Here is a 15830-nt window from a genome sequence, read left to right on the forward strand (position 1 = left end):
TCACCTGCGTCACGCAGCCGCCGCCGGCTATGTGAAGGAAGGAGGTGGGCGGGATGTTTATGTCCCGCTCATCTCTGCCCCTCCGCTTCCATTGGCCGGCGGCCGTGTGACGTCGCTGTGACGCCGAACGTCCCTCCCACTCCAGGAAGTGGACGTTCGCCTCCCACAGCGTGGTCGCACGAGAGGTAAGTATGTGTGACGGGGGTTACTGACTTTGTCCGACACGGGCAGCGATTTGCCCGTGACGCAAAAAGGACGGGGGCGGGTACGATCGATTGTGAAATTGCACAATCGGTCGTACCGTGTAAAGCAGCCTTTAGGATCTCCAGGTGGACTGAGAACGGATTCTGCGGAGCCCCAACTTGAATGGCTTGGAGGTGCACATCCTCGACCTTCTCTCTACAGTATTCATTCTGTATGGGGCAAGCTAGAATCAGCCCCCTGATGTAGCACTAACACCTACATGTATCATATTGGAAGTATATATTCCATCTCGAAGATTGATGCACAGTGATGCTGAGATTTGTCTGTCCAATGGACAATGACTGGAGCCGATGTCAAGCATGCGCACCTCCGCTGCTTTTAAGACTGTCCTAGGATTCCAGAGCCCCATTTTCAGGATAGTTGGGGTCCAAGTGATCAGACCCCCCCCCAGTCAGTGGGCTCTGGATAGGCAATAAATTCATATTTTGGCCAATAACGCTCTATTTCTCATACAGTTAGGGCTTGTTTACACACAGTATTTTTGCTGCACATTTTTCTTGTGGAAAAAAAAGTGCAGCATTCTACAGTGACAATAAAATAAATGAGCTATCTAAAATTGTATTCACGTGTTGTAGTTTATTTCCATTGTATTTTTGAACTGTTGTACTTTTTTTTTTCTTTTTAAACCATCAATTAGTTTGTTTTTTTGCTGCGAGTATATCAAATGCATCAGGTATACCTAATGAAGAGGGTGGTCCGCCCTTGAAACGCATTGTATTTCATCAATGAATCATTCTATCTTCAATGGATTGTGTGACAGCGCCTGGAACATTGCCATGTTTCCATTTTACCTTTAGGCTATGTGCGCACGCTGCGTTTTTTGCCGCACTTTTGCGTGTTTTTTTGGGTGCAGTTTTGGTTTCAAAACTGCATGAATTTCCTTCCCCAGCAAAGTCTATGAGATTTCATTTTTGCTGTCCACACATTGCAGGTATTTTTGCTGCGTCTTTGTGGTGACAACAAAGATGCAACATGTCAATTCTTTTTGCGTTTTTCACTGCGTTTTTCACCCATTGAATGCATTGGACAAAAACCCAGCAAAAAAACGCACAAAAACTCATGCGTTATTCCTGTGGGTGCGTTTTTTTTGGGGCCAATAATGCTGCATCTTTGTGGTTAGAAACAAACGCAGCGTGCGCACATAGCCCTATTCTGATAATCCCTTAGATGAGTGCTACAGTCCACATCGAGCCTTAGGCTGGAGTCACAAGCAGCTCCAGAAAGGAAAAAGACCACACTTGTCTGCTGTGCCGAAATCCCTTTATTAGAACATGTGCAGGTTAAAAGGCAGGAGGGGAACTAGGCGCAGGTTCCTCCCAAGGGACGGCGGCCATTTCGCCTGTAAATTAGGCTTCGACTGGTCCACCACAGTGGACTGGTGGACCAGTCGAAGCCTAATTTAGAGGTGAAACGGCCGTCGTCCCTTGCGAGGATGTAAAAAGGCACAGCGAGAACACATCCAATGGAAATGTGCACGGAACATCTTTTTCAGGCCAGTTCCAGGCAAAAAATTCTCAATAAATGTTTAAAATAATGAATACATTCACAGCAATGTCAAAACAACTTGCTGTGCATGTGTTACATCTTTTGTAAGTTCTTTTAACAGCTTCAGGCTTTGAAAGTTGTAAAGCAGCTGACGGTAATAGCCAGATTATTCTTTAAACAGCTTCTGCTTGGAAGCCGCCACTATCCTTTATATAAAAAGAAAACCAAAAACATCCGCACACGCACAGCTGCTGCAAAGATAATGCAAAAGACAGTAATCGTCTAGGGAAAAACACAACCACTGCTTTCCTGGAGCGTCGTGCTTCAAAAACTCGATAGGTACGCCAGCGTCTAAAAGACGTTATGTGCACATACCCTTAGGCTATGTGCCCACGACACTATGTACCCGCGCATATATCCACAGGTATATCCGCAGGTTTCCTGCAGCAGCTCCCCGGAATCTGCAGCTATCCATTGCTGCGGGATTCCAGCGAAATATCTGCAGAAAACCTGCAGACATTCATGCGACTTACCTGCGGACGTCCCAACCTCTGTCTCCATAGTGGAGGGTCGGGAATTCCGCAGATATTTCCGCAGGAATAATTGAACTGCAGTTACGTGCAGCTGCGGGACATCTGTAGCATATTCCACAGCCGCACATACCGCAGTATTGACACAGCATAAGGATAACATGGGGAGTGTCTGTGTCGCGGGCGGAGGAGGGGACGCCGCACTCTCCCTTCTGCTCGGGTCCGGCTGGCACCGCGGCCTGCTGCTGCCGCTGCTCGGTGGCTCGAGCGATGGGCCGGATCCCGGGGACTCGAGCGGCGCTCCTCGCCCGTGAGTGAAAAGGGGGGTTTTTGGGTGTGGGGATGGTTTATTGTCCGTGACGCCACCCACGGTTGTGGTGATTTGTTGACACCACCGCTGCTCTGTATGGGGATCCCGGGAAGGATGGTATGGAGCAGCCAGTTGTTGTGTTGCCCCTCCGTGGGTAGGGGTTGGTGATCCCGGGGCCCAGTGATGAGGTGGGAGATGCAGGGCTTGGTGGGCGCAGGGACGTGGGGGGCAGCGCTGTGCCTTGCGGCACTGTGGTACTCACTCAGCCTGAGACGATGACACAGTTCTCGGTAAAACACACGGCTGGAAAGACGGTTCCCACGGACGGCTGCACTTGCTTTCCCCAATAGGTGACGGCGACGGTCCCTCTGTCCTGCACCTAAGTTGATAATGGTTGCGATGGGTTCCCACGGGTAACCCGCTCCCCGGCTTGGATATGGGCCGGAGGAGCCCTACTTTGCCCGCAGACGCTTGCCCTGAGAAACTGGTGCCCTGGCGGTGTCTCTCCTCAATGGTTGGACTGTTGCCTTCAATCGGGACTTGGTTGTTAGGAGACAGACTGACGGATTTGGCAAATTATGGCGACTCCTAGCCTTGCCGGGATCCGAAAGGCCCCTGCCCTGGTGCTGACTGTTCTTCGTATACTGCCCCAGACCGCCGGGCCACTACCCGTTCGCGGTCCTTCCAGCAACCTCCGAGCAGTCCCCCTGCAGACTATCACTGCCGTCTGCTGACCTTGCTGTCACTGTCCGGGCACACAGCCGGACCAACTTCAGGCTTTACTACTGTCACTTTCCTCTCACTTCAGCTTTTCTCTTTAGCTCCACTGCTACTTCCTTCACTTCCCTTGCTTAACTCCACTCTAGCCCTCAGCTAGACTTCAACCGCTTGGTTCTTCCTCCCAACTCTCTCTGCCTGGTCCTCCCGCCTCCAGGGCTGTGTACTCCTCGGTGGGCGGAGCCAACCGCCTGGCCCACCCCCTGGTGTGAACATCAGCCCCTGGAGGAAGGCAACAAGGATTTTGGTAGCTTTGGTGTTCCTAACTGGGGTGTAGGGTGTGGTGGTGTTATGACCTGTGACCCCTGGCTTGCCCAGGGCGTCACATTTGTACTTGCTAAAACCTGTGGATTTATCTAGAAAATCCAGATAAATCCATAGGTTTTCCATGGCAAAATCCGCGGGTACAGAGTCCCGTGGGCACATAGCCTTATAATAGAGTTAAATAGTTTAGTAAAGGTAAAAATACATTTTTAATGGTCAATAAGATTTGATTTTACACCATGCTCACACATTCAGTTTTTTGTAAAGCTAAAACCCAGAAGTGAAATGGAGTCTTTTTTTTTTTTCTTTTTTATACGTGTCTTCTATTCAATGTCAATTCTTGGCTTTGAGTTGAAATACATTATCAAAAAATGGAATGTGGTCTCATACCCTAGAAAACTAAACTCATACAGGCCAGAAGTATGTTTATTTTAGGAAAAGTTTTGCTGCTTCAATCCCAACCAGATTTTGGCACATATGGCACGTGACAGAAGTCTGTAGTTCTCATTGATCAAGGGAACAGGGGCGGACATGACATTGGTGAAACCTATGCAGCCGTATAGGCACCCAGGACACAAAGTTGCCCAGGACATGAAGGAGGAAGGAGCCAAAGACATTGAACAGGACCCAGGACATAAAGGGGGGCCCAGGACATAAAAGCCCACTCCCACCTCCAAAGCCTCTTCTGTCTCAGTCACATAAGAGAGTGGTATATAATGAGCTATTGGTCTTGGCCCATATTCTCTTCCTGCACAGGGCCCTCTTCTCTCTGTGTCTCCCACTATAGGGGACACTTCTCTCTGGATCTACAAGCGCTGACTCACATAACTGGACTTGTAGTTCCACACTGGTATGGGAATCATAAATGTCTTTACCAGTTTGCACAAACTTGAGCTCATAGAAATAGAATGACTGTATTATTTTAGACAGTGCTGAAAAGTATATTTGACTGTTATATTCAATTGTGCAAAGAATATATATTTAATACAACCCAAATACGGTAGGTAGTCTGTGGCATAGGCCCCCAGGGGGGCATATCATGTTTGTAGTGGCACTTGCACTATTTTCATGTGCTTGTAAAAGATACAGCTTTGCATCTGATCATAGTGTTTGGGGCCTTCTCCTTCGCTCTGCTCCCCCCCACATGCTAGAATGTCAGACACCCCGCTATGAGCGCACTGATCTGCTTAGGCTGTGCCAATGATTCAACTCTGTTCCCTTAGGGTACATGCCCACGATCAGTATTTGCATGCTTCAGCTGTGTCCAAAACGCTGCAGTGTACAGTACAAGCATAGTGAATGGATTTCTAGGAATCCTGTGCCCACTGTGCTTCTTTTTTGACCTGCGGTGCGTGTTTCCAGACTGCAGCATGTCAATTGTTTGCTGCGGAATTGCCTGCGTCCTCTGTAGGGACAACACAATCGAGAGACCGCAGCGCACTGAACCCTGATCGTGGGCACAATCAGCTGTGGTCTCCTGCGTTCTCCTGTGGAGAAGACTTGCGGCCCCGCAGGTCAGGACTCGCTGCGTTCTGAATGTAGTAAGTCCTGATCGTGGGGACATACCCTAATGAGTCTGACACTCGCAAGGAGGCTATAACACACATTTAGTATTCGAGTATAACACAGGAGCCATGCCACTAAAATGACTAGTCCACGAGGAAGAACCCTGGCAGCATTGCGTCCTCCCAAGCTAAATTAGGATCTGTTTTCACACAACTTGGGAATACTGTTTTTTTAAGGCTATGTGCGCACGTTGCGTATATACATGCAGTTACGCTGCGCTTTGTAGCGCAGCTTAACTGCATGCGTCCTGCGTCCCCTGCACAGTCTATGGAGATTGTGCAGGGGACGTGCGCACGTGGCGTTTTAGAGCGCAGCGCTTCGGCTACTGCCGAAGCGCTGCGTAAAAAGAAGTGACATGTCACTTCTTCCGTGCGCTTTGCCGGCAGCTCCTGCTCTGTCTATGGGAGGAGCTGCAGGCAGAGCGCATGGAATCGGCTTCACTACGGACATTTCTGCAGCGATTTAAAGCGCACATGTGCTCTTCAGATCGCTGCAGAAAGTTCTGCAGTGAACTGTACGCAACGTGCGCACATAGCCTAAAGCAGCACTCCAGTGGGATTTTTTTTTTATTTCACCATTATAGAGGTGCTTTAAATGTAAAGGGTACTTTACACACAACGATATCGCTAACGATATATCGTCGGGGTCATGGTGTTCGTGACGTACATCCGTCGCCGTTAACGATATCGTGTGTGACTAAAAGGAGCGACGATCAACGATTGCAAAAACGTCAAAAATCGTTGACACGTCGCTCCTTTTCATAATATCGTTGGTGGTGCATGCCACTGGTTGTTCGTCGTTTCTGCGGCACCACACATTGCTGTGTGTGACACCGCAGGAACGACGAACATCATCCTACCTGCGTCCACCGGAAAGGAGGAAGGAAGGAGGTGGGCGGCATGTTCCGGCTGCTCATCTCCGCCCCTCCTCTTCTATTGGGCGGCCGTTTTGTGACGCCACTGTGACGCCGAACGAACTGCCCCCATGAAGGAGGGATTGTTCGGCAGCAACAGCGATGTAGCTGAACAGGTATGTGCGTGTGACGCTGCCGTAGCGATTTTGTTCGCTATGGCAGCGATCACCACATATCGCACAAACGACGGGGCGGGTACTATCGCTCGCGACATCGCTAGCAATCGCTAGCGATGTCGCAGCGTGTAAAGCACCTTTAAGTCCCTTACTCCCGGTCTTGTACTCACCCTCTGGCATTTTCACCTGTTTCTAGCATCGCCCTGGTCGGTCTCCCACAATTTGTGAATGCCAGCAGAGCCAGTGTTTCACAGAGGGCACCAGAGGTCACAAATCATTACAAATTTATGAGAGCCTCGTTCTGGCTCTCATAGACTTGTATTGAGAGCTTATGACATAACTTCTGAATTCCGAACAGTTAGAAGTTAAGAACACAAGATGGTGCCGAAAACCGTTGAGAACGCCAGAGAGTGTGTATGACACAGGGATCAGGGGACTTAGATTTAAAGCACCACTCCAGCACTGAAAAAAAATCAAAACACTGGAGTGGTGCTTTAATATTTGTAAACTTATTTATTTTTTATTATTATTATTATTTTTTTTAAAGAACCTAAATGCATATCTAATGAAATGTCTTGTTTCTTCACTACTAGGGCCACCCAATATTACAGAAGATGATTTTGTAAGTATCTGAAGTATACTTGTAATTACTGTCAGCACTGAAAATCAGAATTTGTAGAAAATAAACTACCAATTTTATTTTTCCCAGTAAACATGTTGCACCAAATAAAATTAGATTCTGATTCTTTAAAGAGGACCCGTCACTAGGTCAAAAGTGGCCAGATTTTGCTCTTAATTTATTTTCACTGACTTTGTGAATATTGCGTTTATTGTGTTTGTTTGTTTTTTATTTATTAAATCCACCATATTGTTCCAGAGATATGGGAAAGATTGTTTAAAAAGTGCTATTGTTTTATGGTCTTTATGACAAGGATGGTGCTCACAGGATCCTCAGGGGCGTGTCATTAGTTTGATCTGCTTCATTTCATTACCCTATGAGCCACACCCCTTTAATAAAGACCATAAAAATCAGCATTAAATAAAAAAGCTCATAACCAGATTTTGGGGGAAGAAACACAATATTTTACATTCCTCACACCCAAATTGCAGTCAATGGAGAGCAGTAGGAATAAAATCACATAAAAAGCTGGATATTTTGCATCTTGTGACAGCTTCTTTTTAAGACTCTGTTCTTAAATGTATTTTACAATACAAACCACAAAGAAGTGCCCTATCCATCACACAAAGGAAAATCACAAATACCATATGTAGTGAGGCTGCGTTGACACATCCTGTAATCATCCGATAGAATGGATCCTGCAGAGATCTGTAGGGAAATTATTTCGACCGGATCCGTTTTTTTATCATTGGAGTCTAAGATGGACGGATCCGTTAAAGCATTGCTATTTATCTTCCATTTGTATTGGATCCTGTAAGAAAAATCTGATCCATTACAAATGCAAGAATAACGTCTGACTAAATTGCAATCCGTTAACACATCCGTTATCCATAGACTCCAATGTTAAAAAACGGATTCGGCAGAAATCAATTATTTCAAAATGACAAAAAGTTGCGTTTGTAGATCTTTTTCCAGACGGATCTCTGCAGGATCCATTTTAACGGATGATTTCTGGACATGTGAACTCAGCCTAAAGGGGGCTTTACACGCTACGACATCGCTAATGCGAAGTCGTTGGGGTCACGGAATTGGTGACGCACATCCGGCCGCATTAGTGATGCCGTTGCGTGTGACACCTATGAGCGATTTTGCATCGTCGCAAAAACGTGCAAAATCGCTCATCGGTGACATGGGGGTCCATTCTCAAATATCAATACTGCAGCAGTAACAAAGTTGTTCCTCGTTCCTGCGGCAGCACACATCGCTCCGTGTGACACCGCAGGAACGAGGAAGCTCTCCTTACCTGCCTCCCGGCCGCTATGCGGAAGGAAGGAGGTGGGCGGGATGTTACGTCCCGCTCATCTCCGCCCCTCCGCTTCTATTGGGCGGCGGTTCAGTGATGCAGCTGTGACGTCGCTGTGACCCTGAACGAACCGCCCCCTTAGAAAGGAGGCGGTTCGCTGGTCACAGCGACGTCGCTGGGCAGGTAAGTACGTGTGACGGGTCTGGGTGTTGTTGTGTGGCACGGGCAGCGATTTGCCCGTGTCGCACAACAGATGGGGGCGGATACCCACGCTAGCGATATCAGTACCGATATCGCAGCGTGTAAAGCGGCCTTAACAGTACTAGCAGCCATATTGTGCTAGAAGTATAAATTCCATCATCAGGATCACACAGGTGAACCAGAAATTTTGCGACTTTGAAAGCCTTGCTATCAGGAAGGACTAACCTAAAAAGGAAAAAGCTCTTAGCGGCATTTGATCCACACCATTGGCATTGCTGGAATTTACTTACCTTGTAGTATCTTCTGCACCATTATTATTCTGAAAAAAATAAATTTACAGTAAAATATTTTACATTCCCCACTTTCGAAACGCTCCATTTGCAGCAAAAAACAAACAAAAATGCAAGCTTATATTATTAGTAAATTAGATGTTGCATGTATGTTCCTAGGTAGCATTAAGGCCGCTTTATACGCTAGCGATAGCACCCGCCCCCGTCGTTTGTGCGTCATGGGCAAATCGCTGCCCGTGGCGACCGATATCGCAGGTACGCGTCACACATACTTACCTTCCTAACGACGTCGCTGTGGCCGGCGAACAACCACTTTTTTAAAGGGGAGGTTCATGCGGCGTCATAGCGACGTCACACAGCGTCCCACCAATTGAAGCGGAGGGGCTGAGAGAAGCCGTATTAACGACACGCCCACCTCGTTGCCAGAGGACGCAGGAACGCTGTTGTTCGTCGTTCCTGGGGTGTCACACGTAGCGATGTGTGCTGCCTCAGGAACGACGAACAACCTGCGTCCAGAACGAGCAACTATATTTGGGAAATGAACGACGTGTCAATGGTCAACGTTTTTGTTGAGTATTTTTGATCGTTAGCGGGTGCTCGTAGGTGTCATATGCAACGACGTCACTAACGAGGCCGGATGTGCGTCACGAATTCCGTAACCCCAGCGATATCTCTTTAGCGATATCGTTGCGTGTAAAGCGGCTTTTACTGATATTGGGTTTTGTGTCTCGTAGCTGATTATTTCATTACCTTAAATACCTGATAAATGCTAATTTACTGACGCCTGAAGTAATATTCTACCTATATCAGAGCCGCATTGTGGTATCTTTTTTTGACCCTACAATAATCCATAGAGACTCCTATAATTAGTACGGTTTGACAGAATAGGTTCTGGTCTAGAAAGCGCGGACAGAGTCACGTAGAAGCTCCTACAGCTGCCTAGATACGACATTTAGGAGCTTACATTTCCTGCAGAACAAGAATATACCAAATTCTTTTGTATTGCTGGTATACTTCCATGTCCTTTAATGGGTTAAATTGCATGGTGCTAGTAAAAAGAAATAACTGCAATTTTCTTGTTATTAAAATGTATTCTGTTCTCAAGGAGATAGATTTAATTTTATGGTTTACTACTCGTTGTCTTGGGTACTGGTCACCTCTGCAGTATAGCAGAGTTAGACGAACATGTGTAGCGCTTACAATTGTGATCCAATATGCTAACAGTGCACTCTAGTGATCTTCCCTGATTCAAAGTAGTACTTACAAGCACAGATAGATAGAGCTTGAAAGCACTGAACATGGCCAGATCGTTAGAGCTTACTGGTAGCTCCCAATTCCAAACAGCTTTGTTTCCTCTGTGCTCCTCATATAATACAGGGGCAAAGCTGCCTCTTCTTAAAACACCGATGAGTGAACAATTTGGGCTAGTAGTGCAGTGATAAATATGGGTGAACCACTTCTTTAAATATAAGCTGTACCCCAAAAATAAGCCCTAGTTGTGGTTCAATAATTAAATGTCCATGCAGCTACAAAAATTAAAAAATAGTGCAGGACACTTCATTATAGAAAGACTTCCCTAAAAGAGAAAAGACAGACCCCACAATCATACTCACCAGACCCTGAACGGAACGCTGCAGAACATAAGGACCTGCAGTGGAACGCATTGTGGACCTGTGGTGGAACGCACACCCACACACAGTGATTCTGTACAGCTCCAGGGAGCTGGGACGCAGTGGAATGCAAGGATCTGCTGTGGAGTGCATCAAGGACCTGCGGTGGAACACACTGATGTCTTCCACCGCAGATGCTCAATGCATGCCACCACAGATCCTCTTGTTCCACGGTGTCCCAGGTCCCCCTGCCAGCTGGAAGCAGTACTGTACGTTATCACCATATGTTTGTGGTTGATGTTACTGTGATCAGGTGTGTGTGTGTGTGTGTGTGTGTATGTGTGTGTGTGTGTGTGTGCCGACCGGACGCTGGGGAGGACCGCTGTGGAGCACACAAGGGCCTGCTTGGAGCACACGCTGTGGATCACAAGAGGACCTGGATGCAATGCAGATGTCGGGGGTCTGGTAAGTATGATTCTCCTGGGGGTGTCTGCCTTTTTTTGGGGTGTAAACCCGTGTTTCCTCAAAAATAAGCCTTAGCCAAAAATAAGCTCTAACACATTTTTCGTAGCAAAAAATAATATAAGAAAGTGTCTTATTTTCGGGGGGCACGGTACATGCATGCTCAGCCTATATGTATGTATACTCAGCAAAGCATACATGTGTTTTCAGTGGAAAATAAGCCATTTTCAGACTCCTATTTAAAATATTTATTTCCCTAAAAGTTTCCAGGTGAAAGAGAGTCAGGACACCAATTGCATGTGGGGTTACTGAATTTGATGGCCTTGTATCTAATGTCTATAGGCAACTTTTAGGTTTTACATGAAAGCGATCATGTATAGAGACCAAAAACAAGTGCATCTCAATAAATTAGAATATCCTCCAAGAGTTAATTTATTCCAGTAAATCAATAAAAAAGGGAAACGCATATATTATATAGAGTCATTACACACAGAGTGATCTATTCCTATATATTATATAGAGTCATTACACACAGAGTGATCTATTCCTATATATTATATAGAGTCACTACACACAGAGTGATCTATTCCTATATATTATATAGAGTCATTACACACAGAGGGATCTATTTCAAGTGTTTAGTTCTGTTAATGTTGATGATTATGGTTTACAGCCAATGAAAACCCAAAAGTCATTATCTCAACAAATTAGAATATTATATAAGACCAACTGAAAAAATGATTTTACACTCAGAAATGTTGGCGCCTACTGAAAAGTCTGTACAGTAAATGCCTCAATACTTGGTTGGGGCTCCTTGTGCATGAATTACTGCATCAATGCGGTGTGGCATGGAGGCAATCAGCCTGTGGCACTGCTGAGGTGTATTGGAAGCCCAGGTTGCTTTGATAGCAGCCTTCAGCTCGTCTGCATTGTTGGGTCTGGTGTCTCTCATCTTCCTCTTGACAATACTCCATAGATTTTCTATGGGGTTTAGGTCAGGCGAGTTTGCTGGCCAATCAAGCACAGTGATACTGTGGTTAGTAAGCCAGGTATTGGTACTTTTGGCAGTGTGGACAGGTGCCAAGTCCTGCTGTAAAATTAAATATCCATCTCCAAAAATCTTGTCAGCAGAGGGAAGCATGAAATGCTCTAAAATTTCCTGGTAGACGGCTGCGCTGACTTTGGTCTTGATAAAACACAGTGGAGCTACACCAGCAGATGACATGGCTCCCCAAACCATCACTGATTGTGGAAACTTCACACTAGACCTCAAGCAGCTTGGATTGTGGCCTCTCCACTCTTCCTCCAGACTCTGGGACCGCGATTTCCAAATGAAATGCAAAATTTACTTTTATCTGAAAACAACTACTTGGACCACTGAGCATCAGTACAGTTATTTTTCTCCTTGGCCCAGGTAAGATGCTTTTGGTGTTGTCTATTGGTTATGTGTGGCTTGACACAAGGAATGCGACACTTGTAGCCAGGGCTGCCACTAGGAATTTCAGGGCCCCATACTGGCAAAATTTCGGGGCCCCCTTGAGGCTCCACCCCAGCTCCACCTCCACCCCGTGAATCTTCCATAGTCTCACCGCCACTCTTGGAAAAACTTCACTTCTGAACTACAGCCTCACCAATCACACATTAACCCTTTACATTGAACACCGTATCACACACACTGCCATCAGATTTTATTTTGGCCAAAAGATTTTTGTAAGCCTGTCACCACGACAAGGTAGACTCTTTTGGCAGGGCCCTACTCTATTCTAACTTTTTTTTCTTTTTAAATCTAACTTCTTTGGTATATATTTATTTTTGCTATATCTATTTTTTTTCTTTAAGGGAATGTGTCACACACAGGTTTTTAAACTAATTGAAACCAAATTCTGATAATGCAGACTTGTGGATTTAGACCTGACAACTTTAAAGGGAATCTGTCACCAGGTTTTTAACACCTAATCTAAGCGCAGCATAACATAGCGGAAGAGATCCTGATTCCAGCGATTGTCAGTTATTGGGCTACTTAGTGTAGTTTTGATAACATCACTGGTTAATCAGCAGGAGATTATCATTACAGGACTACTTGGCATACTACAGGTAGTCCAGCATATTCATGAGCTCTGTATAACTGCTAGATCTGCAGCAGAGAAAACATTGATTTTCTCACAATGACAGAAAACAGCTCAGTAAGTTACACATCGCTGGAATCAGGGTCTCTGTCTCTACATTATGCTTCTCTCAGATGGGGGAGAAAAAACCTGCTGACAGATTCACTTTAAGGCTCATTCAGCAGTTGGTGAAAACCGGTCTGCACTTGGACAGTGCATGGACTGGCCATGGGTCTCCTGACCTCAGCAGCCTCATAGCATATATGAGGATGCAGGTCAGGAGAACAGTGCCCAGGCCATGCATGGCGTTTTAAGCTGAGATTTAAACTGATGGTTGTTCTTTATGAGAGCTGAGGAGGGTTGTGAACAAGAAATGCCACATAAGGCAGAATTAGGCTGAGTCCACATGTTCTGTAATCATCCGTTGGGAAAAATGATTTCTGCAGGATCTGTTTTCTTTAACATGGGAGTCTATGGAGGAAAGATCCGTTAACAAATTTATATTTATCTTCCATCTGTAACGGATGGGCATCCTGACCTGCGGGGCCACAAGTCTCCTCCGCAGGAGAACGCAGCTGCTCGTGCCCATGATGAGGGTTCGGTGCGCTGCGGTCTCCTGCTTGTGTTCTCCCTATGCAACTCCACAGCAAATAATTGACATGCTGCAGCCTCAGAAAGCCGCACCGCAGGTCAGTTATTGCTGCAGGCTGTAGACACACAGTTTGCAGGAGATTTCTACAAATCCCATCCACTGTGCTTGTACTGTACATTGCAGCATTTTGGACGCAGCTGAAGCAGGCTGCATCCAAAACGCTGCTAACACTGATGGTGAGCACACAGCCTTAGGAGATTCTTTATTACAGCCTGGCTAAAAGCAAAGAATCTCCTTAGGAACAGTGAGGCCTTTGTATCATGTATCAGAGAATGCCCCTACCCTAACACACACCTGCTCTAAACACCGAGGAGCCACCCGCCAAACACACCCCACTCACTCCTTGTGAATCTCCCCCAAGTTTTTCAATGGCCTTTTGCCAACAATCCTATCAAGGCTGCGGTTATCCTGGTTGCTTGTGCACCTTTTTCTACCACTTTTTCCTTCCACTCAACCTTCCATTAATATGCTTGGATACAGCACTCTGAACAGCCAGCTTCGTTAGCAATGACCTTCTGTGGCTTACCCTCCTTGTGGAGTGTGTCAATGACTGGCTTCTGGACATCTGTCAAGTCAGCAGTCTTTCCCATCATTGTGTAGCATACTGAACCGGACTAAGGGACCATTTTAAATGCTTAGGAAGCCTTTGCATTTGTTTTGTGGTAATTATTCGAATTTTCTGAGATGAAGATTATGGCTTACAGCCAATGAAAACCCAAAATTCATTAAAATTAACAGAAATAAACACTTGAAATAGATCACTCTATGTGTAATGACTCTTATCTAAATATGTGTTTCCCTTTTTTGTATTGAATTACTGAAATAAATTTAACTTTTTATGATATTCTAAGTTATTTAGATGCACCTGTATTTGCACTTCTTGCATAGATGAAATCTAATAAGAGTGAAACTAAGCAAAAATTACTTTTAGGAAACACCCTGCATACAACAAAAAATGTTATTTATGTGTTGTTATGTAGTTTTCAAAATTATTTCAAGAGAATTATGATTATTTAAAGGAAATCTTTTTTTCAGAGCTTTAGTAAAGCTAAGCTATTTTTGGAGATCCCAGCAAATCTGTCCATATCATGCATGCTCTTGATATTTTGTTTTACCGTGGTGACGCTGTGGAGGAATTAAACTCTTTTCCTGGATCCCTTAGTAGATGATCACTTCACGTCCCACTAACATCATGTGTATTTCAATGCTCCTCAGCAGCTGTAGATCAACATCACCATCTACCAGAGCCGATAGGAACTGAATTGCAGGAAGCGTGTTTCCTCAAGGGAAGAGTCAGGTGGGAACACTGGGTCAGGTGATAACTGTGGTGTCGTTAGAAAATATAAAAGGCTTGACCGGCAGTAAGGAGGCGGAATTGGCGCCAGAACTACCAGGGGAGTGGACTTATATGCAGCAGAGAAGGTCCGTGTTGTCTGTAGTGGAAGAATCTGGAAGTGTACTGAGTCCAATAGAGACTTGAGCAATATCATCTCCAAAAGAACCACAAGATCGAACACCTGAATACGTCGCGAAAGGAACCCAAAGACCAAAAAACAAATATGATCACCAGAGGAACCCAAAGACCGAACACCAAATATCATCGTCAGAGGAATCCGAACAGCGAATGTCATCGCTAAAGGAATGAATCTGAAGACCAAACATGGAATACCATCACCAGAGGAGGACCAGACTACGTGGTCAGGCACTGAAGCCAGAACACTGAGCTTCGTGATCTGAGAAGGACCTGAGTACATGGTCAAGCACTGAAGCTGGAACACAGAGCATCATCATCATCATCAGAAAAGGACTGAATTACATGGTCAAACAAGGACTGGAGACTGGAGAATGAAGATTCGATCCAGTTCAGCATCCAAGTGAGCTGGGCCTTTATGTCTCACCTTTATGTACAATACAAAGAGAGAATAACAAATTACTAAAGCCAGACTATTGCTATCGTGAAGTGCATCACAATTTTACCAAGCTTAGTGTACCATTACCGTAGATACTACCGTATTAGATACTATTTAGAGTTTAAGTTTACTGGTTTAATTGTATATCGTGACTACAAGTAGAGTGACAGACATTCACTGTCAGTATTCCCTTGGTATTTAAATACCCTTCCTTTTGACTGTGCTGATGATATTTTGAGTTTCTTCAAGCTTTGTTTGCAAGCAGATGGTTTGTACTCATTTTTCATATCATTGCTGAAAACTCTGCTGAACTTGTGTCATCTAATGATAAGTAGTTCATGCTTTTCCCCAATGTGTCCCCCTTGTGTCTTCTATAGTTGTTTAGTGGGGTTGACAAAGAGCTCATCCCATCCGTTCCATATTTAGGGCCCACCACTAGGGTGAGGGACCTCA

General features: G+C 45.4%; 1 protein-coding gene across 3 annotated transcripts in view; it reads left to right on the plus strand.

Moving 5' to 3' along the window:
• Positions 1 to 15830, plus strand: part of RGS22 (regulator of G protein signaling 22) — a 154638-nt gene that overhangs the window by 1191 nt on the left and 137617 nt on the right. For all 3 annotated transcript variants that reach the window (XM_075316243.1, XM_075316244.1, XM_075316245.1), the window contains exon 2: positions 6819 to 6847. In XM_075316243.1, the coding sequence (XP_075172358.1) occupies positions 6819 to 6847 (29 nt within the window). The remainder of the gene's footprint in view (positions 1 to 6818; positions 6848 to 15830) is intronic.

Source organism: Anomaloglossus baeobatrachus, chromosome 6, assembly GCF_048569485.1.
Source record: "Anomaloglossus baeobatrachus isolate aAnoBae1 chromosome 6, aAnoBae1.hap1, whole genome shotgun sequence".
Lineage (NCBI taxonomy): Eukaryota > Metazoa > Chordata > Amphibia > Anura > Aromobatidae > Anomaloglossus > Anomaloglossus baeobatrachus.